We start from the raw sequence: 22,659 nt of genomic DNA on the forward strand, positions 1-22,659 counted from the left end.
CTTGGAACAGGGTAACCTCTGGACAAGCCAGACCAATCAGGGTAGCTATGACAGGCGGTCAAGACTAAGTCTCTGTTAGGGAGAATTCTCAATAAATGGCTGATTCCCCTTACCTAATGAGTCCCTCAGCAGCTTTGCTGGATTTCTGTTTATTTTTTCACCTGGTAAGAGTGTGAGCCTTTTTCCCACTCTTACATGCGTTTTGCTGTGTGTGTTTTCACTGTTTGTGTGATCTTGTGCACTGGAGCCTCACTTACTCCAAGTGCACCACTTTTTTTTGTGTTACACAGCACCTTCAGTGCAGTGACACAGGGTTGTCTTTGAGATTTCCTCCTGACTTCATTTTTCTGGGGCTGAGAGTACTGGAAAGGGTTTATTCCTATCCCTTTTTGTCGGTGCCTCTTGGAGCCTTGTTTTGCTTCCTTAACTTTAAGACTTGGCTGGTGGCACTGGTATCTACCCTAACTTTTCTACCGCGATTATATTATATAAACGTGGTATTGTTTTAGGCTATTATGTTAGCCTCGAACTTAAAGCCGCTTGACCAAATACATTTTATTTTGGATCCGGCTGGGTTTATTCTCCATTTCTTTTTGTTAAAGTCTTTCTCGTGTTTTACTCTATGCGCCAAACCGGGGATGATTCCTTTGTTTGCCGTCTTTTCGCGGGCTTCTGCACAGAAGCCCTCCTTAAGGCGCCTGATAGTCTAGAGGGGCAGGATGTGAGGGAGGGATCTTCGGACCCCTGCCATGGGTTGTCTTGGCAACCCAAGTCGCACTCTTGTCTGATTGGCTAAGGGGACTGGCCTTGCCAGGCCAGCCACCCTGCTGTGTGATTGACAGCCAGGCTGTATGAATGGGGGAAAACTGCATAAAAAGCCAGTCTCTGGGACTGGAAGAGCAGAGTCTCCATTGGAACGAAAGAACCAACGAGGAACTGGAACAAGAGGACCCCTACCACGACTGAACCGCCGGGTGAAGCCCTGCTGCAGATCCGAATCTCCAAATCCGACGACCGAGAAGATCCTCCAGGAAACTTCTTCCCTTGATCTGGTGGGACCAACCAGTTCACCCAAACTGCAAGCCAGGACCCCTCCTCTGGTCAAATTCGCTGTACAGAGCTACAGTGGTCCGGATAGCTAGGAAGGTCGGACCCTGCTTGGGTTTTAAGGAGCGCACCTTTTATTCGTTGTTTGGCGCTGCTACTGGTTTCTTCCCTGGGTAGTGTAGGACCCTCCAGTCTTCCTACTTCTGATGAGTCCGACAGTCGCTTCAGGAACCGTGAGCCTGCAGGAACTACCAGGAACGTCTGCCTCAGCTACAGCCCCCTCTCCGTTTTAAGTTACTGTGCAAGTGTTTGAAATCTTTCTCCAATCCGAGGGCTTGTCCTTCTCTTCTCTTTGAACTAACGTTTCCCCCGACCAACCTCGTCCGGAATCTGTGCCACGAACTTTACTGCGAACTACATTGAACCTATTATCTTGAGAAAAGCCTTTTGAATCATTGACTTTGGCCCTAAGCCTTTTCTATCTGATTTTAACCTTGTAGTCTCTCTTGTTTAGTTGCCCTGCTTACTTACCTGTTGCTCCCACTTCATTTTGTGAGCTTAACTTGTCTGGAATTTAAGGGAAGTGGTGTGGTGTATTTTTGATTGTGATTCTTATCTTGCTTATAATAGTGAAATGTTATACAACGGTTGAGTAAATAAATATATATTCTTTTACTTAGAAACATTGAGTCAGTGTTTTCCTGAACCATAGTAATTGCTGTCCCTTGTGTAACCACTTGTACTGCTCACTTACTCTTGAGATAAGTCTGGCTGCTCCGCTACTGCTACCACTATAACTGTGTAGTTCAGGCTTGTACCAAAGGTGAAATTGTACTGTCATTTGTAGTCCTAATCGTGTGTAGTGTTCCCAAAGGGTATTGCATGTAATTCTGCCTATCAGTCTCAGGAGGGGTGAGGGTGACTGAAGGACCTCAATGAGCACACAAAGCAAGGACACCTACAAATTACCCCAGACAGGTGTTGTATCATAAAAATAAACACATTTATTACAAGGCCTTTGTAACATAGACCATAGCTAAAGAATCACAGTAACACTAAGTAAACGAACACAACCTATCAATACAATATATATACAAGACCATTGGGGTCTAAAGGGTTAAATGCACAAAATATGTCGACAACCTATAGGGGAAGGAAACAGGCAGTGCAGATAGTCTTTAGGTCCCTTTAACATAGACAATACACCTAAGAGGCAGTCCAAGCCCTAAGAAGAGAGGAGCCTTGTGCTCAATAGTACATGCAATGCAAGCACACGCGGTTGTTCCAATGGGCAAAATAAGGTCTCTTCAGGGGTCTCTAGCAGCTCGGGAGGGTGGATGAGGCGATGCAGAACAAGTTCCCACTATTCAAGAAGGACCTCCACTTGAAGGCAGAGGCAGTTCGAGAGTTCGGGATGGAGTTGCTATTTCGCAATAGCAGTGGAAAGGAGAGGGGCCCACAGGGGCCACTTGTGTGTAAAAATGGGCCCTTGCACTAGGGGCCACCGGTTTGGGTATGGCGTACTCGCCGGTCCCTTGCGCAAGCAGACCCAAACTTCGCCAGTTCAGTCCACTTAGCTTGCAGGTTCGAAATGCGGCAAAATGGACGTCTCAGCACCTTTTAGTTCCTGAGATACAGCGATGATTCCCAAACGGGACAGTGTCCATTTCTCCGCTCCGGGTGGAACATCTGCATCGCCACGGACATGAGAACGATGGCCTGGCTCCGGGCTGCTAAATTCAACCGGGAAGCCCAGGAACGCATTTTTGACCTTCCATTCAAGGGTAGTGACCTCTTCCACTCCTCCACGGATGAAGAATTGGATATATAGAACAGCTCACAGACTGCTAAGTCTTTATCTCTTCTTACGAAGGCCACGCCCAAGGCGTACACCCAGTCCAATCCATGCTCCAACAAGGGGCGGGTGACGGGAGGGTTCCGAGGCTTCCAAGAACAGGGGTTCAGACAACCTGACCGTTTCCTGAGTTATCATCGGAGGAAACAACAAAAGGAGGTGGGGGGGGGGGGGCTGGGTGCAGGGTTTTTTTCCAATCCCCCTCCACCTCAGCAGCCTCGGAGGGTAAAAAGGCATGACACGCCCCTCTGGGTCCACATGTTTCCGGTGGGGTGCAGGCTTGCCTCTCAGGTGCAATTTTGGCACCAGAACTTTTCAGCCCCGTGGATCCTATCTGTAGTCTCCACAGGGTACCGCCTACCAGTTCCTCTCTCTCCTCTCGCCTCCCCTCCTCTCCCACAGATTGGCACAGCAACTGTGTTGGCGGAAGTCCGGTAGCTCGTCGAGAGCCAGGCAGTGGAAGAAGTCCCATCCTCCTAGAGAGGATTGGGCTTCTATTCCAGGATTTTCACTATACAGAAGAAGAACCAGGCTGGCCTGAGAGTTATGTTGGACCTTTCCACCCTCCACCTCTCCCAACTGCTCCAAAAATTCAAGATGGTTACACCAGCTCTCATTGCAGAGACACTGAACAGGGGAGACTGGATGTGCTCCCTGAATCTGAAGGACCCGTATCTACGCTACCCTATTTGGCAGCCACATCTGTCCTTTCTGTGCTTCAGGATCATGGGCTGCCATTTCCAGTACAAAGTTCTACCCTTCGGCCTCAACTCATCCCCCAGGGTATTCACTAGACTGATGAACGCGGTGGTGGCCCTCCTCAGGGCCACCATGTTTACCCATACCTGGACGACTGGCTTGTCCGGGACACATCTATTGAGGCAGTTCTTCACACCTCCTCCGTGCTAATGCACACACTCCACGACTTGGGGTTTACTATCAATCTCAAGAAGTCTCAGCTGCAACCCACGCTGAAGCTGACCTTCCTGGGCCTCATCTGGGACACCGGCCCAAGAAGGTCTTCCCTTCGGAGGACAAGATCACGGCCATCAAGAGAACTACTACTCTCTTCCTCTCCAGGACTGTGACCTCAGCCCGGTGGTACCAGCACCTACTGGGCATTATGGCAGCGTTTCTTCTGGCCCTCCCCCACATGAGGCTCAGGATGAGGAGACTGCAGCTGCACTTCGCAGCTTCCTGGAATCCAGAGAGGGGCTCCCAAGCGGAGCATGTGGATATTCCCACGTCTCTCCATCCGCACCTCCTCTGGTGGTCCTCAGACTTCAACCTACGGCGGGGCAGGCCCTTCCGGAAGCCTGTCCCTCAGGTTACTGTCACAACGGACTCCTCCGTGGAGGGCTGGGGAGCCACTCTGGACAACCAGTGTCATGGAGTCTGGACCAGTCAGGAACAGGAGTCCCACATCAAGTGGCTAGAGTTGAAGGCCATATGGCTGGCCCTCAAAGCCTTCCTCCCTCTCATAGAGGGCAAGACAGTACTTATTCAGATGGACAACTCCTCCAGCATGTACTATGTGAACAAGCAGGGGGGTACCAGACTCCCTCCACTGTGCAACCTCGCGATTAGCATGTGGGAATGGGCCCTGGAAAACATCTACCTCATGGCTGTCCACCTCCCGGGGGAGTGCAACCTGGTGGTGGACAGACTCAGCAGACTGGGAGCAGACCATTACGAGTGGCAATTGAATTACCTCTTACTAGAGGAAATCTTCCTCAGATGAGGACATCCACAAGTGGATCTGTTTGCCTCCCACAACAACAAGAAATTCCAGCAGTTCGCCTCCTGGCAGCGGAAGGGCCCCGGCTCTTTGGGCGATGCATTCCAGCTACAGTGGAACTACATGAGGGCTTACGCCTTCCCACCCACCCCCCTGGTGCAGAGGGTGATCTATAGGATAAAGCAATCGTCTCGCCTCAGCATCATTTTGATAGCTCCCTGGTAGCCGGCAAGACCATGGTTCTCTGAGCTGCTCAGCCTGTCACAGTCCTCCCATTCACCTACTGCTGGGTCCTGCTCCCCTCCTGACTCAGCAGGGGGGCAGGGCTCTCCGCCCTGCTCATCACAAACTAGCCCTAGCGGCGTGGTGCCTGAGCAAGTCACTCTGAAACACTTGAACCTATCGCAGGTTAACCTGGAGATCATACAGGGCGCCAGAAGCAAGGCTACCAGGAGCCAATACAAGAGCAAATGGTCTAGATTCTGTCATTGGGCCAGCTCTAAGGAGATCGATCCTCTCAAGTGTTCCTTGGATGATGTCCTCTCTTTTTCGGCGCATCTCGCACACTCCGGGGTGCAAGTTGATACATGCTGCACTTACCTGGCGGTCATAGGTGCCTACAGAAATTCAGAGGAGGGTTTCTTTTCTTCCTGTAATCAGGTGGTCAAGCGACACTTGGCTGGTCTCCACATACTCTACCCACCCATAAAGAGGCTGCATCCAGTCTGGGACCTCAATGTGGTGTTGGGCGCATTGGCCCACAAAGCGATCGAGCCAGCGGTGTCTGCTACATCAGGATGGTAACCCTAAAGACAGCGCTGCTCGTGGGCCTCACCTCAGCTCGCAGGGTCAGCAAGATCCAGGCCCTTGTGGCCTCAGAGCCCTACACCACTTTTCACAGGGACAAGGTGGCCCTCCGGACACATCCTACTTTCCTCCCCAAGGTCTCGTCCGCCTTCCATCTTAACGAGGAGATTGTTCTACCTACTTTCTTCTGCAATCCCAAGGACACGAACCTCAGAGAGTCTTGCATCGCCTCGATGTCGGACGCGCTCTAAAGTATTACTTGGGCAGGACCATGGATTTCCGCAAGTCGAATACCCTTTTTGTCACCTTCGGAGGCACAAGGCCAGGTTACCAGGCTTCCAAGGCTTCCATCTCTAGGTCACGGCCATCACGGAGGCCTATGAGGGGCAGCGCAAGCCAGTTCCGGCCAATTTGCATGCCCATGCTATCAGGGCCAAGAGCACGGTTATTGCCTTCCAACGCCTTGTGCTGTGGCAGGTCATCAGTAGGGCGGCCACCTGGGCCACCCCCTCGGCTTTTTGCAAGCACTACTGTATGGATGTCGCCTCTAGGTCAGATGTGGCTTTACGGTTTTGAGGAGAGTCTCCACTCCAGCCGATGGGTACACTCAGTTGTAATCGCCCATACAGTATGAAGGAAAGGGGACAGGACGTAAGAGTAATTAATAGTTGCTCACCGTAGTGACTAACGTACTCTAAGTCCCCTTTCCTCCATACGTCCCACCATCCTCCCCCCTAATAATACTGGTGTCATTAGGCAATGTTGCATATTGTCGACGCATCAATGGGGACTGAGGGGTGGTGCCAGTGGGCGGAGTCAGGCGAGCGCATGCTCCCTGGGCCGCCCTCCTGCGTGCCTCTAAATTTAAAGGGGAAGAAGATTTTTCTGGTGAAAAAGGTTCCGTCTCCCGTCCCTCGCGAGGGACACCTATACAGTATGAAGGAAAGGGGACTATGGACTAAGAGTACATTAGTCACTACGGTGACTATTAACATTCTGTCAGTCCTGCAACCATGAATTCCCTTGGGAAGACTTGCACCGGGAGTGCAACCTTTGTCTCCCAAGGGATCATAACAAAGGCCACTGCAAATTTTGCAATCTCTTCAAGCCCAAGACTCTTACGGACTGCAAGACAAAGCGCTGGGTCCACTACGCCATGCAGGCCGAAGCCGCCGTTGACGTTGAGGGAGCCTACAGTGACGGCAGCATCGACGTCTATAGTGACATGGAAGGTGAACGGGATCTGTCGAATGCCCGCGTGCAAGCCCCGACCCCATCAGGTAGGCCGGCGGCTCTACTATGTGGACGACACCTGGCGGCACTGGCACGAACAGACAGCACCACGCTAAACACACATCCCACAGCCTAAAGTCAATCTTAATGCCGAGCGGAAGGTCACACACGGCATCAAGGGGGAGGTCCAACAGTCCCCTGTACTCTGGGCCATTGCGCTCGCCTCTCAACAGGCTCCCATAATCGAGAGGCAAGTCCGGTTCTGACGCTGTGTCAAAAAGCTCAAAGCCCACACACGCCAATAATAATAATAATTTAGCATTTATATAGCGCTACGAACCCTCAGGTATCTGAGCGCTGCTTATTACCCACTGTGTGTGGTGCTCAGTTAGCGACCTTGGAAGGATGAAAGGCAGAATTTTGCCCTGCCGCGATTCGAACCTGCGTCAGCAGGCTTTGCACGGATGTCAAACCGAACGCTCTACTCGCTGTGCTATCGGACCGATTACTGAACGTCACAAGACGTGCCAACGGCCCACACGCATGACGAAAATCGACCGGCGAAAGACGCGACAGACCCTGCGAAGTCGATGCAGAACTCGAAGATGACTGAGCTCATAAAAAAAACCATGTCCCTGACACACTATTGAATGGTTGGACATCGAAAAACAAGTCCTCAAAAATACAGGATAAGGGCTCTAGTTCAGAGACCATGACCCACGGGGAGGGCACCATTTCAGCGGCAATGGGACACAAACCCCCTGCACCTGAACCAACACCTACCCCACTTGCCCCCAATTATCCCAAGTTCTGCTCAATGGTCTACAGAGGAAATAGATAGTCATGAGACGTATGTCTTCACTAGCCAATTTCTTTGATAACCACCCCATGGCCTTGGTAAATCTTTAGAGCTCTCCACGTAGAGGACCAGCAGTTACAAAGCCTCCCACCAAAAATGCACGGTCCGACACCACACAAGCACCCACCTCTCAGGAGGTTTTAGGGCAGTTTGCTTATTGTGACTCCATGCAAGACTTCTAGGACACTGGAACTTACACTGACACTGAGGACCAAATGGGACATGGGTATGGTTGACCAGTTTTACGATGCTGACAAGGACGTCTGTCATACAGTTAACGGATCACTCGGACCCACCGGTGGCAGATTCACGGGTCGACAATCAAATTCAATACAATGACCTGCTCCTAAATGCAGCAGAACATTTTCAAATCGATGCACAGGAGACGCAAGTAAACCAAGACTTTGTTGAAAACATACTGGGAGATAAAAAGTCCTCTACCCAATTTATTCCCATACTCCAATCTGTACAGAGGCTAATTCAACCCTCTCTTGTGACTCCAAGTTTAACACACGCTGTTAACATTGAGAAAGTCTTCTGTTAGGCAGAAACCTGTGCAGTTCCCTCTGGGACCACTGCAAAAGATTTAGGACTACAGGTGTTTGGCAGTAAACCCACCTGGTAGCAGTCTGTACCACACAGATTCACTTGGTAGCTGTGGCTGAGCAGTCAGACTTCCCTCAAGAAGAGTTAGGCAGTATACAGAGTATTCACAATAGTAAAAGAGAACACAATAGAACAAGTAAACACTGACAAGGTCTTGGTGTAAAAGAGAGATAATTATTTATTTAAAACTACATCTAGAAAAACACACAGGCACTAATAGTAAGCAATTCAAAAACACGGTCACTAAAAGATATACACTCCCTTAAAAGAATATTAGACAAGTCTTAAGTAAAGCCCCCACTTATTTTCAGACAGCGGTGAGCGCTTAACGTAGATGGCACTCTAATAATTCGTTTTAGAAAGGGAGAGAAAAGCAGAGAATAAATTGAAACAGATCCCAACACTTTTTCACGAACACAACAAGAGAGGAAGGCAAAGTAACACTGTGAGTTTTAGAGTCAGTAGGCCATATCCGCTTTAAGAGGATCAAAACGAAATGTGTCCAAGGTCAAACGGTGGCAGTGCACAAAAGTCTTGAAAAGGTTCAAAAAGAGTTGGACCAAAGAAAGAGACCCGTTAGAGGGTCAAGGCGGCCAGCCCAGTCCAGAAGGTTAAGGGGTTATTATTACCTTGTAGCAATCTTTAGAAAGGGAGGCCTGGCGGACACAGTACCTTAAAGTGGTGAGAATACTCCAGCGGGGGCAGTTGTTCCTGGCAGCGGCTGCAAGTCGGTGCTTCGTCCGGAGGAAGAGAAGATCTCGTCGGGGAGGAAGACAGGAGTCCGTTGCACTGCCAGGGAAGAAACCAGCCGCAGAGTTTCTCAGGTACAAGGAGCGGTCCGTTGATTCGCGGTTCAGTGGTAAGTGGCTATCCGGCCGCCGGGGTGCTTGGCACGGGCAGTTCGACCACAAACCGGTCTGGGGTGCGAAGAAAGAAGGTAAACTGGTTGTGCCCACCAGTCAGGGGAAGAAGCCTCTCCAGCCGGGAGATCATCTCTGCCGTCGGGAAGTGGTGAGTCGGTTCCGCAGGGCTCCACCGGTGGTGTCGTGGTAGGTCGGCTCAGCTTCTCCCTCGTCGGATTCTCAGGTCCTCTGGCGACTTCTGAAGTTCCAGTCCCCAAAGCCATGCTTTTATGCAGCACACCCCCATTCACTCAGCCTAGCTGTCAATCAAACATGCTAAGTGGTGAGCTGGCCGGCTCACCATTTGGGCCAATCACACAAGAGTGCGACTTGAGTTACCAAAGGTAACTCAGTCCAGGGTGCCTAAACCCCCTCCCACAACCCCTGTGGTACCCAGACAGAGTGGCACCACTTTTGGAGGCTTCTGTGGAGACACAGAAGAGAACACAAACGCCATTTTAGAATCGAGTCCTGGCAAAAAATACCAACCGGCGAATTAATATTGAATAAATAAACCGGCGGTGTGTTCGAGGCTATGAGAATTAAATAATGAAAGTTGGTAGCCTCGAACAATGGGAAAATCCCATAGGGAAATATTCGCGGTCGAATATAAAAAGTAGTTTCCACTGCCACCAGCCAAAACTCGATCAGGGGGGTCGGAGACGTGCCCCCTCGACTAACAGACCCCGGGGCAATCGAATTGCCCCGACCAGTACGTCCACAATATGATGGTTTGTACTGGTTTCTGTTAATAATTTGGGACTAGTAAAGCCAATGGTGACTTTACATGCCCTGGGAGACCGTAGTCAGTCCCAGGGTATGGAGTCTATGGTGGGGTGTCACTATGACACCCCTGTGTTACTGCACAGAGGGTGCTGTGTAACACACATCGTAAAAACACATGAGATCCTATGGAGTAAAGGACCCCATAGCCCATAAAACACATTAACAGTCAAAGGAACAACATAAATCATGTCCAGAAGTGGGAGAAAAAGAGTTTCACTCTTGGCAGGAGAAGAAACCAAACTCCAGAAATCCAGCAAAGCTGCTGGGGGACACACTAGGTTAGGAAATTCAGCCTAAACAGAGAATTCTCCCTAACATCTTCCGACCTGCTCCCTCTGACCCCCTGTATATCGGGGGCCAATTAAAACCAGACTCCTTAGTGGTTACAACCACTAGAAAAAGAGCGGGGACACCACTGGCTTCTTGAGAAGCGCTCCTGGATAAAGAAAGTAAGAAGATTTATACTTTTGGTAGGAAAGTAGTATCTTCGGCAGCTTACCAGGCGAGAATCGCCAATAACACCACCTTACTAGCCAGCTACAACTGCCATAAGGTGGATGAGTTGGCTGAACAGAAAGCTTCAGCCCCAGAGCCCCTGAAGACACAACTGTCACTCTCCATTGCAGAAGGAAAAGCTGTTGCAAACTGTATCTTTAAGAACAACCTAGATGCAGCAGATAAGGCAGGGAGAATAATAGCTGAGGGCACGTTAATCAAATGCCACGCGTGGCTAAGCCAGTCTGGGTTTAAGCTTGTGACACAGGCTAAACTCCTTAATATGCCCATAGAGCCAAACGTGTTGTTCGGCAAGGCAGTAGAAGACGCCCTAAAGAGCGCCAAAGAAGAATATGATATCCTAAAGTTATTAGGGAAACCTAGTGAACAGACACGCGTTACCTGGTTTCACACGCGTGTCTGTTCATGAGCCCAATGCAAGTGTGGTTGGCGAAACAGTGGTCTCAGGCAAGTGGTCAGTGGGACGATCTAGTAGTCGTTATGCCAACCCTAGTCCAAGCTATTCGCTGGTGTACCAAGGAAAACCGATTGAAGGGAAAGCCTTCCACAACCCAGCGGTGCAAGCAATTGTCACAAGAGACGCATCACTCATCGGGTGGAGGGTCCATTACCTTCATCTCAAGGCGCATGGTCTGTGGACTCAAATCACAGCACAGAACCACATCAATCTGCTGGAACTTCTAGCAGTGCGCAAAGCGTTATAAGCCTTCCAAGCACAACTGACAAATCAGATAGTACACATTCTCACAGACAGCACCACTGTGATGTTTTATATAAACAAGCAGGGGGGGCACACATTCTCCAAGTCTGTCCAGGCAAGCACAAAAAATATGGAAGTGGGCACTCAAGTGGGGCATGTTCCTAACATCACAACACGTTCCAGGGGAACTCAATACTCTGGCGGACTCACTAAGCAGAGATCCTCTACCAGAAGAGCATGAGTGGCAGCTCGACAAAAATATTGTAGACTACATTTTCACACAATGGGGCTATCCCCGTTCGATTTGTTTCACAACAAAAGAAAACAAACAATGCCCAGACTGCGCATCCAGGTTTCCCCAGTACAACTCCAAGGGGAACACCCTGTGGATGAACAGGTCAGGGAAATTTGCTTATGCTTTTGCCCAACCTCCACTAATGAGCAAGGTGGTGAACAAGATTCACAAAGAACAGATGACACTATTCCTAGTTGGTCCTGTGTGGCCCTTGGTAGCCACATCTGCGAAAACTGGCGATGTGCAAACCGATCAAACTACCTTGCCCATTCAACATGCTCACACAGTACAGGGGGACAACATTACACCCTCAACCTCAGTCTGTGAACTTGGCAGCTTGGCTCCTGAAGTCATAGAGTTTGGACATCTAAATCGACCTCAAAGGTGTATGGAAATCATCAAAGAGGCACGTAAGCCAAACACTAGACACTGCTATTTTAACAAGTGGAAGAGATTTGTAATTTGGTGCTAGTCATAACAAATAAACCAGATAGAATGTACTACATCACAAATTCCTCATTGCATGCTACACGTTCTAGACTAGGGCTAGTATTTAACTCCATCAAGGTTCACCTAGTGGCTCTATCCATATACACCACTTTGAAAAGTGAGGTGTCCTGGTGGAAAATCCCTGTCATTAAGGCATTCATGGAGGGATTGAAAAGACTCCACCCTCCTATTTCAAACCCAACGCCAGGCTGGGACCTCAATGTAGTACTTGATAAACTCATGGGACATCTCCCGTATAAAACAGCTTTCCTGGTGGCTATCACCTCCATAAGGAGAGTCGGTGAACTGCAAGCTTGGTCAGTGCAAAGCCCTTTCTTTATCTGCAAAGACAAGTTGGTATTAAGAACACACCCTAGGTTTTCACCTAAGTTCATTTCAAAGTTCCATGTCAATCAGACAATCGAACTACCAGCTTTTTTACAAAATCCATCAAGCTCAGCTGAGAAAAACTCCATACACTAGATGTAAGTAGGGCGGTCCTTTACTATGTAAACAAGACCAGACCGATATGGCAAACAGACCAACTGTTTGCCTCCATAGCTCCAGGCAGAGAAGGAGACCACATTTCCAAAAATGCTATCTCCAGATGGATATTCAGATGCATACAGCTTTGCTACTCTCTATCAAGCAAAATAGTTCCTTTCACACCAAGAGCTCACTCCGGTATCAGGTAATAATGTCCCCATACATAATGTCGCCGGGCAAAACCATTGGCGACATTACATATGGTGACATTATGTATGGGGACGGGTTGCAGGGATGTCCCCTAATCCCATTTAAAAAAACATTTTTTAAAACAGGGGTTGCATGTTCAATTTAATAATGTTTCTGCAAAAAAGGTGACTCTTTTGGTCAGGCAACATTTTTGTTGGGACTTTATTACATGGAACCCTGACTCCACTAGAGTTACAAGAGCTACCTTGGCTTTTATCGCAAACGTCCCGCTGGACGCCATTTGCAAAGCAGCTACATGAAGCCCAGTCCACACTTTTACTCAACACTACTGCATTGACACTCGCTCTAAAGCAGATTCTCTGGTGGGACAAGCGGCGCTAAAACATCTGTTTGCCGCTGTACCTTCTCACAACCCACCACCTTCTCCAAACACTGCTTGCTAATCCCTATGCATAGCATGTGGTCTAAGCAGATTCCACAAGCCTCAGAAGGGATACATTACTCACCGTAATCATATTTCTGATGCTTGTATCTGCTTAGATTCACATGCGCCCACCTTTCCTCCCCTTCGGGTAGAAGGTGCATAGATGTTTTTTGGCTTTATCTCATACAGAGTCTGCTTTACTACATCTGTACTTGCGCTACACTTCATGCAACCTCATGTCAGAAACAAAACAATCTGAGGGACCACGACGCGTGAAGCACCATGGGTACAGTAGACGTCACACTAGGGATAGTATTACTGGCATTCCCTGTCGACGTCCCTTTCGAGTTTCGAAAACAACAACTCTAATACTCTGCAGCTTCCACTAGATGTCGGCCTATGCATAGCGTGTGAATCTAAGCAGATACAAGCATCAGAAATATGATTACGGTGAGTAATGTATCCCATATATAACTCACCGCATCAGAGCACATGAAAACGCATGAAATAGGAACGTCAAGAAAAAGATGAAGCACGGGCATCCGGTGGGCAATTTACTTTTCAAAAGTTTACGAAAGAAAAGGGGATTTGTTTCCTGTTATATATTCAAAGGCAGGGCATTGCAAGTAGACGCTACAAGGACTGGAAAGGATCTTCCTTCTCCATTTGTCCATCTGAATCTTCGGAAGCAAAGACTAGTGTTGAGTGATTGTAGAGCCCTCTTGGACTCCTATTTAGCCAACCTTTCGTGAAGATAGATTTGGGCTTGGCCATACAGGCATTTGTGTACTAAAGTTGCCACCTTAAATTGCATTTGTGTGGCCACTGGAAGCCAATGCATGTCTTTTGTAATAGTGGAAATATGGTCTTTCCTGGGAACATCTTTCCCTATGCGAATAGCATAATTTTGTAGAAATTGAAGCCTGTGAAGACAACTTTTACTTGGAACTGCTAAGAGTGCGTTATAGTAATCAATCCTCACCAAAATAATAGCTTGGGTGACACTGTTCTTTTCAGAGACAAAAGGTTTAATATGCCGGAGAAGCCTAATGTGGTATTGACAATTCTTTGCCACTTGGTGAGCATTTACATCTGCGCCAATTGAGGATTCTAAATGGACGCCAAGAGTTTTTACTTGTTCAAGTGTTTGGCTGTTAAAATCCTCAATGTCGAAACTGGAGCATCTTGGATCGAATTTAGCTCGAGCCTGGGATGAACCAAAGATTAAGAGCTATGGTTTGGAGTTGTTGAGGCACATCCAATGTGTAAACATCCAGTGGTTGATAGCTTTGTATGTACGGGCAAGATTAATAGTGTCCATTTTGTAGACTCCGTCAAGCTCAAGTAATAGCTGCGTGTCAACAGCGTAATTGGTGGAATGCACACCCATCTCAGTTATAGGATCACAGAGCAGCTTTATTTGGATATATAATGCTGGTGACGAGCAGGGAATTAGAGATACTCCACAGAATATGGGGGCAGGGTCTGAGGTGGCATCACCCCAGCGCACCATAGACCTCAGATTATTTAGAAAATAGCGTATCCAGCACATGGCGTCCTGTGAGCAGTTGCATACAGAGGCAAGGATGTTTAAAAGTCGCTCGTGATCTAGGAGGTCAAAGACTACAAATAAGTCCAATAGTACCAGCAGTCCGGTTTTGCGTTTGTCCAAAATATCAAGCATGTGTGTTTGAAGATCTAGCAGAGTACTATCTCCTGTACGGAAACCCGATTGCCTTACATGCAACTTGGAAGCAGAGTCTAGATATTCTTGAAATTGGGCCTTGGCTATTTTGTCAACTGTTTTTAATAGGAAGTAGGTATTAGTAATAGGCCCAAGATTCTTTGCTTCTTTCGGGTTGAATACCACCTTTTTATTAATGGGGTAACTGTAAATTCTTTTATGGAGTCTGGAACTGTTGTGAATGAAAGATCCACCTGCATAACGTACAAGATTTTACGTTTTTGTTTTCTAGAACCATTTTGGAAGGAATAACCTCTCCAAAACAAGGGGTGGGGTGCATGTCACCCAAGTGTTTTCCGTTTCAATCACTGAAATGGTTCTTAATGTAAATTCTGGGGAGTTCAACTTTTGCTTACAAATCTTGATGGTAGCCTAGTGAGTCAATCACATTAATCTGTACAAGAATCAATAACTAGATAACTTGGTCTTTTTCATTTTTTCTCGTGCTGTAGTGATTTTATCCACCAAAGCTTGTGCTTTAAGTTTCTGTTTTTTGTATTTCGAAGAGCTTTTTGATGTTTTTCCCGGCATTGTCCATTTGCTCATTGAAGTAATTTTTCTTAGTCTGGTAAATAGACAATTTATGTGAATTCTCATAATTTTTCCTAACTGTTTTAAGTGCATCTGAGGTGGTTTTCTGCCACTTCTGTTACACTTGCCTCTTTCTTTTTAAGGATATCGAGGTCTGGTGTGAACCAAGCTTTGTGACAGATACCATCCATTACTATGTTCTTCTTCATAGGGGCAATGCGAAGTTCTGTGTGCTGTAGCTAGAATGCATGCAGAGTCGGAGTCTAGAGTGGATGCCAGTAGATTAATAATACATTCCCGTAGATCTGAAGCTTGAATTTTCTTGTAATTCCGACTAAGAACACATTTAGGGGCATTCACTTGCTTTTTTGGCATGTCATGGAGCAATATGTGAAACTCAATAAAAAAAGTGGTCGGACCAGATACATGGTTTGGTACTAATGAGGTCGATATCCAAATTCTGTGATGCCACCCAATCCAAGGTATTCCCCTTGTTAAATGTGGGTTCACTGTTGTGAACTCTGAACTCAATGTTTGTTTTTGTTCTGGAATGACAGTGTTCTTATCCGCGATGTTACCTCACCAGTGATGCAAGTCGCCTAAGAGAAAAGTTGTGCAATTGGGTCTATTTAATGGACCTAGTAACTGCACAATTTCATCATTGAAGTTGGCTTGTACTCTGGAGGACGATGGAGGAGAATGATGTTAATACAACTATTGTGAATAGACTCCCTGATTAAGTGCAGTTAGTAGCAAACTTCAAAAGCGGTTAACGTTCTAACATCACAACACACATACATGGAGGCCTCTTGTATTCCATGATACTAGATCCAAGCAGCATTTCTGACTAAAGGCGGTTCCTGGAGGATTGCCTTTGTTTCTGGTGCATTAAAGAGCCCGACACCTAAGACCAATCTTGATTTTCCCCAACTTTCCAGGAATAATTTCTTTAGAAATTCACATCTTTGGAATTCATATCTGGTCCAACCACCGAGATAACTGTCTCCTTACCTCGTTCAGGGGGGCTTAACTCCACTCAAAATGTTACATTTTTTCCAATTCCCGGTTCATTACAGAATTAGTGAAACCCAACAGTCTCAAGGAATGAGCTTCCCTCAGGATTAGGTCATACACATTTTTTCACTCAATGCTTATTAACCATATTGGTCTCAAAGTCTTTTGTAGAGATTGCACTTAAGTTCTATTTAACAACAGACAATCATCTTCCTTAAATATATTCTCCAAAATTAATTTATCAGGGTGAGTGATAGCAGTAATTGTTCCCTGCCTGCTCTCCAATTTCCTCAAATTAGAGTCCCTTGATAGGAGATCTCCCCTGCCCCCAGAATACTAAAGGTTGTTGTCGGGGCAGAATTAGCATGATCATCCCACCTCCTCCCTGACTTATTTCTTATAGCCATTCACAACATCCTTAGCCTGATCATGTTCAATAGAAATATACTTGGTAGATTTAAGAGTGGCGGGCAGGAATGGATAGAACATCTATCGCCCCATCATTTACTTGCACCAAATGGTTTTCGTTAAGTGAACCCATAGATGGCACCCCATTTCCGAGACCCACATCGTACTGCGTAGCCACAGACCTCAGCGGGAAAAAGAAGTAACACACAATCGGGGCTAATTAGATGGTCTAAGATACCATCTCCCCCTTCATCCTCACCCTCCGAAAAACTATCCTGCACCACTTCCTTAGTTAATTTCACTTTGTACACCCCTACGGCTAAATTACTAGATTTAGCATTAGCCAGAGATTCATGAATATTAGGATTCATACGAAGTTTCAGAGATGTTTTTGCGTCTGGTTTATATTGTTCTTTGATTTCGTCTCTTGGTTCTTAATAGTCTTTCACTTTTGCAAAGCCTTCTTGATTGGAGAAACTCTTAATCCCCAGATCTTTCACTCGCAGAAGTTGAAGATGAATGCAAGGGGGCACTCCATTAGAGAAAGCAGGTCCTTCGACAGATCAGTAAGAGAGTTTATCTTCTCCCTACGTTCTGGGACTTTACTGAGACCGAGTAGAAGAGTTCAATTTCTTGTTTGTCGTTTTCTCATTATACCACCACTTTTATGTTTTGGGCACCTTACAAACCATGGTTTGGATTGTGAGATAACAATCCTAAATGTCTTGCTTTTTAAAAATACAAAACACATCTCTTCTGATATGTATTTTACCAACTCTTGTATTGATTCAGCCTTGATGAAGACCTGCATGGGTCGAAACACATGTCAGCTGACCTACCTAAACCACCAATTAAATCTTCTTCATGAACATTTTAGAAACCACGTTTATTCAGCGTGAGATATCCTTATAGGTGTAAAAACAAATCTGCATCCGGGTGTTAACATTTTATGCTTCCCTTCCCTCAATTAAGGCTTTCAGATGGAGTTTGTCCCAACAATTTCAGTTTTTGAGGCATTTTATTCTGATCTGGACCATGATGCATAGTTGCCTTGTGCCTTCGACTGTGCAAGTCTAGTCTAATTCTTATTTCAAGATCTGTATAGCTTTCACTTTCTCAACATTGTGACTGCCCACAGTTGATTGCTTTTGTTTGATGTGACTCATGGTTTAACATATGTTTCTCATGGAGATTTGCAGTTCAGCAGAAAATGTTCATCCTGTGAATCCCTTTTGGGGTGGTCATGTGAGCAAGTCTTTTTTGGCCAAGGTCGGAGTTTAAATCGGGGGTCTCTCTCCTGAGGCTACTGTATGGCTATTTTGAGTTTGAGGTGCAAGGATTGGGATCTCTCTGAGGAGGTTATTTATTTGATTCTTTCTGCAGGGCACCAGTCCACATGGTCATCCATGCTTGTTGCCAGCTCAAGTTCGCAAGTTGGTGCCGTTATTTGGGTTTAAAGTTGTTTTTATCTTTAGTCTTGTCGGGCATCAACATTCAAACAATGTAAGGTTATTTGGCAGTCTTTTCTGTGTTCAAGAGGACCAGTGAGCAAAGTTTCCTGCTTTGGAGCACCTAAGGTCTTAACATTCTAAAAAGCATTAGCTAATGCATTACACCAACATCTTTTGTGGTTTCCCCCGGGATCTGAATTTGGGTATAATGTTTTTGTTAGTGACAACCCCTTTCGGTTTCTCTCTTTAAAGGTTACATTTCAGGCGATCCTGGCATCGGTCCGAAGGTTATTTGAATTGCAAGCTCTTTTGATTTCTACATCGTTCTTTCATTTCCAACAGGAAAAGGTTATCCTTTGGGTGAAGCTTACTTTCTGTCTAATGCAGCATCACTTGCAGCAGAATATACTGTAAGGAACTCATGGTGGCAACAGTAATGACAGACACAAGTGATCACAGTACAAGGGTGTTTATTAAACTGGATATGCAGGTTGGAAAAATGCCTCTGAACCTAAAGCTAAGATGGGAGCAAGCTTACGACCATCAAATGAAAAATAGTGGCGTCTTGTCAAATAAAAGGGCATATACTAAAGAAACCTATTGCCAGTTCTTACTACTAAATACAGAAGGGTGTGGGATAGGATTCACAAGAAAGAATAGAAGTATTCACAAATGGTAAGTCAGGATGGGGTAGCCAGGGGTCTCCCTTCCCACGTTTTGAGCACAGGACAAGGTGAGACTCCTGTGCACCGTACACTCTTGAGCTTTCCCAGCACGAGGCAACAGTTCCGTTCTTAGCTATCAGAACAGTCGATGGTCAAGTCTCTTTTCTCTTAAGTCTCTTGCCTTCGAGGAGCTGATGTATTCAAAATAACAAATCAAAGTTCCTTTTTAAATGGACGTTGGGTGATGACTTTTCACCCCTGGATCTCCCTCTTCCGGGCTCCGACCCCTGTTGAGAGTCAGCCTCTCTCTGTCGGGTTCACTATGGCTTTTCTTTCATTCACAACTCTTAATGCCTTTTTAAACAGCTCATTGTGGCCCTCTAACAGTTTCACTCGTGTCAACACAATGTTCATCCAGGCTTTAGAATTCGCACCTTTCCATCAGCATCCCTCCATCGGGTTCACTCTTGCCAATTACACACAATTTCTTCCACTTTCTTATGATGCAGGATTCACTTCCCTTAGCTTTACACTTTTCTGTGGGTCAAAGACTTTGAACTGTACAAAGGATTTTGCCAGACCCCTGTTTGACCACTTTGACCCCTTTTTTGCCCCATTCCCAAGGCCTTCTGGTAACTGTAGTTTCAACAATAGGGTGATCACCCAGAGTTTCGTGAGTGAACCCCCATGTGGTGCCGGACTCCTCTACAGCTGGTTTTCCCCTCTCGGATTAACAGTTCTTTGAACTTTTCTTCAATTAGCCGTTTGCTACTTTTGTTCAACAAAGTTCGGTTTCTCATCGACTCTCCTTTTGACTCACTGGGTGAGATGAGCTGCTTGGTTTTTCTTGTCTCTGGAGTCAAGGCCGGTACCACAGTGGCAAGCGTCTCCTCTTGGCTTGGTTATCAGCGGAGGAGGGCCCTGTGTACCGTTAACATCTACTGCTACACACGCTGGCTATTGTTCGCGGTCTTACGATTCCCTCCATGGAGGCTTTGCGAGCTTGGGTCAGAAAGGGCAAGGTCACTTCTCTCCTTGTTAACCTTTTGGTTCTCGACGCCTTTCTCCTCCTCTTCAACTGCCGTACTTGGATAGCTGAGTCATTGTGTGGTCTGCCTTGCTCATACTTTGCTCTCATGCTCCACCTTTTATCCCCATTGGGAAGGGAAAGGGCCGTCAGGTGTGTGTGATTTTTGGTCAATTACCTGACTTTGCCTGACACTTGTATTGGGACATGTCAGGTAAACGGCTCTGGTGTTAGTCTGTTGTCTTTCATGATGTGCGAAAGGGTTTGTGTGTAAGAAAGGGGGCGGGGCCACGTTTCGGAACATCCTATGTGGTGGGATGGGGAAAACATGTTGGAAGAAGGGGGATACCGCGTCTCACCAGTCAGTGTCCCACTTGCACTCCCCGAGGACCCCATCCTCCCTCACTCATCCACCCCCAGGAACTGGAACCAATAGCGATGGCCGTGTCCTGGCCACCTGGATGACAGATCCCCGGGGACTAGTTAGGGAGACACCTTTAGGTTTCTCACAATACATACTGATTTTTCTCCCTCCCACCCCCCACAACATGGAGGAAAGGTTTCACATATTGGACCACAGAAGGACCTTGAAATTGTACCTATGCAGGGCGAAATAATACCAGATTGGCAACCAGCTATTTGTCATTTTCGCTGGCCCTACAAAAGAAAAATCCATGATCAAGCAGACCAACTCTACATGGCTAATTGGCATCAAGATGTGCTGCGAGCTTGCACACAAAGAAGTACCTGAAGGATGTCATGCTTATTCAATTAGAGGCCAAGCTGCTACATTTGTTTGCATTGCTGCAAATCTGTCAGTATACAACATGGGCCCCTTTCCATACATTTACATGTCTGGTCTCCCTGACTAGTGATGATGTATGTGAGAATGGCGAGGTCCGTTTTGCAAAAGGTCCTGCTTTAAAATTTACATTTTCTTCCTTTTCCCACGTCCCGATTTTTCTTCTGGCATGGCTTTGTGAGTCTTTCAAAGATGAACATTCTGTAGGAGGAATGTTCCCCCTGGTAGTGTTCTTTTCTGCTGGATAAGGTGATTCCTCCCACAGGTTTCTCAGCACCCCTCCTGGCTATCCTACTAAATTAGTTTTCGAATTGCTAGGTTTGGAATGTTTAAAGTTTCGCTTCTTAATAGGAGGTAGTTCTACCATTCCTTTCAATTGCAACGTAGTAAAAAGTGTTGACATGAGGAAGATGGTTATGGCTGCCCAGTGTTTATGTATAGGGGTGACATCACTCCTTGTGCAAATGGGACCTGATGCCGATAACCTCTGAGCTGCACTGCGTCACCTGGTGCTTATCTTAACATTTTCTGGATCAGGCTGTGTCTGATGGTTATTTCGAAGATGAGGATGAAGTGTAGCATCAGAAAGAATATTGCAGTAGGGAAGCAATTTGTCATTTAACATGGTTGAACAAAGTCTCTGTACCTTTGCTCCTATGCATTTATTGAAATTATAAATTTGATTTTGAATATACGCTGCTGTCTTTTTTTTGTTTTTTTTGTAGGCTGCAAAGCAAGAGCTTGAGCGTCAACGGCAGCAAGAATGGGAAAGGATTCGTCGTCAAGAACTTTTAAATCAGCGGAACAGGGAACAAGAAGATATTGTCAAGTTAAAGTCTAAAAAGAAAAGTCTTCAGCTCGAATTGGAAGCACTTGTAAGGCACAAGTAGATTACAAATGTACCACGTTTTGGGTACCATAGCTTTTGTATGGATGTCTTCATACAAATATATTTGTACTTAGTTTATATCAAGACTTTTTTGACAACACTGTTTTGAAGTGCAAATACTAATCAGAATCATCACAGTTTCAAACTCCAGTAATACCGAATTTTATGCAATCCTACCTACGCTAATGTGTTTGCTGTTGGTCGTTTGATAGCTAATTACAATGTCAGAACAACAAACAGTTGGCAGATGTAATTCCACAGTGAATGAAAACCCGATCACTTTGCAGACAAGCCCCGCAAACTCACATTTTATTTTACTGTGCCAAGGAAACTGGACTACACCAAGACATAGACTGCTGCCAGAAGGGATACTAATTGAGACCTTTTCAGAAATGCTATAAATAAGGGATAATGCTTGTGAATGTATTAGTTTTACTATCATGAGAGCTAAAGCTTAATGTGAGTAGAACACTGAGTTTTGAAAAAAACAGATCACCAAGTATCGAAAGAGATGTAAAAAAAAAATAGATATTTGGGTAACTAAACTGTACAGATATTTTCAATAAAGGTGCTATCTAGAAGTAAATGTATGTTCCTTATGGGCAGAAGCAAATATAAGGAAAGATAATTATGAGCAGTTTGGGATTTCTGGACCAAAATGTTAACAGCCAAAGAGCTTTTAACCTTTACAACGTCGGTCTTATACCCTGCCACCTGCACTTTCTAATGGCTATTACAATTCAAAAGACCCTGGCACCCTTAAAAAACAATCTCACAATTATGCAATTCCTACATTTTCTCCTTCTGTAGTTCTACAGCAATTGAAGGAGAGGAAATAGAAGAAATTCTCACCTCTTACTACCATGTCAATAAAACAAGATTCTGTAGGAACAAAGACTGGCACGAAGAAACCCTGTCCCCAAACCTTTAGTTTATTTAGAAAACCTTGAAACCCCTTTGCCTTTGGCAACATATTGAGGGAGTAGAAGGAAGGAACTTGGGAAAATATCATTATTGCTAATGATTAGTGTGTCCTTCTCTATTGCTGTATTCCTGCCCGGTGCCGAGCAGGAGGCACAACATGGACAGGTGCCTAAACATGTGAAAAGAGCCCATCTAGCACTAGCAGCTGGTGCAAGAGCAGGGGTGCTTCCATTGCTGGCCTCCTCTTCCAG

General features: G+C 46.1%; 1 protein-coding gene across 7 annotated transcripts in view; it reads left to right on the forward strand.

The window, feature by feature from the left end:
• The window catches only part of ITSN2 (intersectin 2), a 2,589,317-nt gene that overhangs the window by 798,896 nt on the left and 1,767,762 nt on the right, over positions 1-22,659 (forward strand). For all 7 annotated transcript variants that reach the window (XM_069605851.1, XM_069605856.1, XM_069605854.1 and 4 more), the window contains one exon: positions 21,321-21,470. In XM_069605851.1, the coding sequence (XP_069461952.1) occupies positions 21,321-21,470 (150 nt within the window). The remainder of the gene's footprint in view (positions 1-21,320; positions 21,471-22,659) is intronic.

The sequence above is a fragment of the Ambystoma mexicanum genome, chromosome 4p (assembly GCF_040938575.1).
Source record: "Ambystoma mexicanum isolate Mex_15411 chromosome 4p, UKY_AmexF1_1, whole genome shotgun sequence".
NCBI lineage: Eukaryota > Metazoa > Chordata > Amphibia > Caudata > Ambystomatidae > Ambystoma > Ambystoma mexicanum.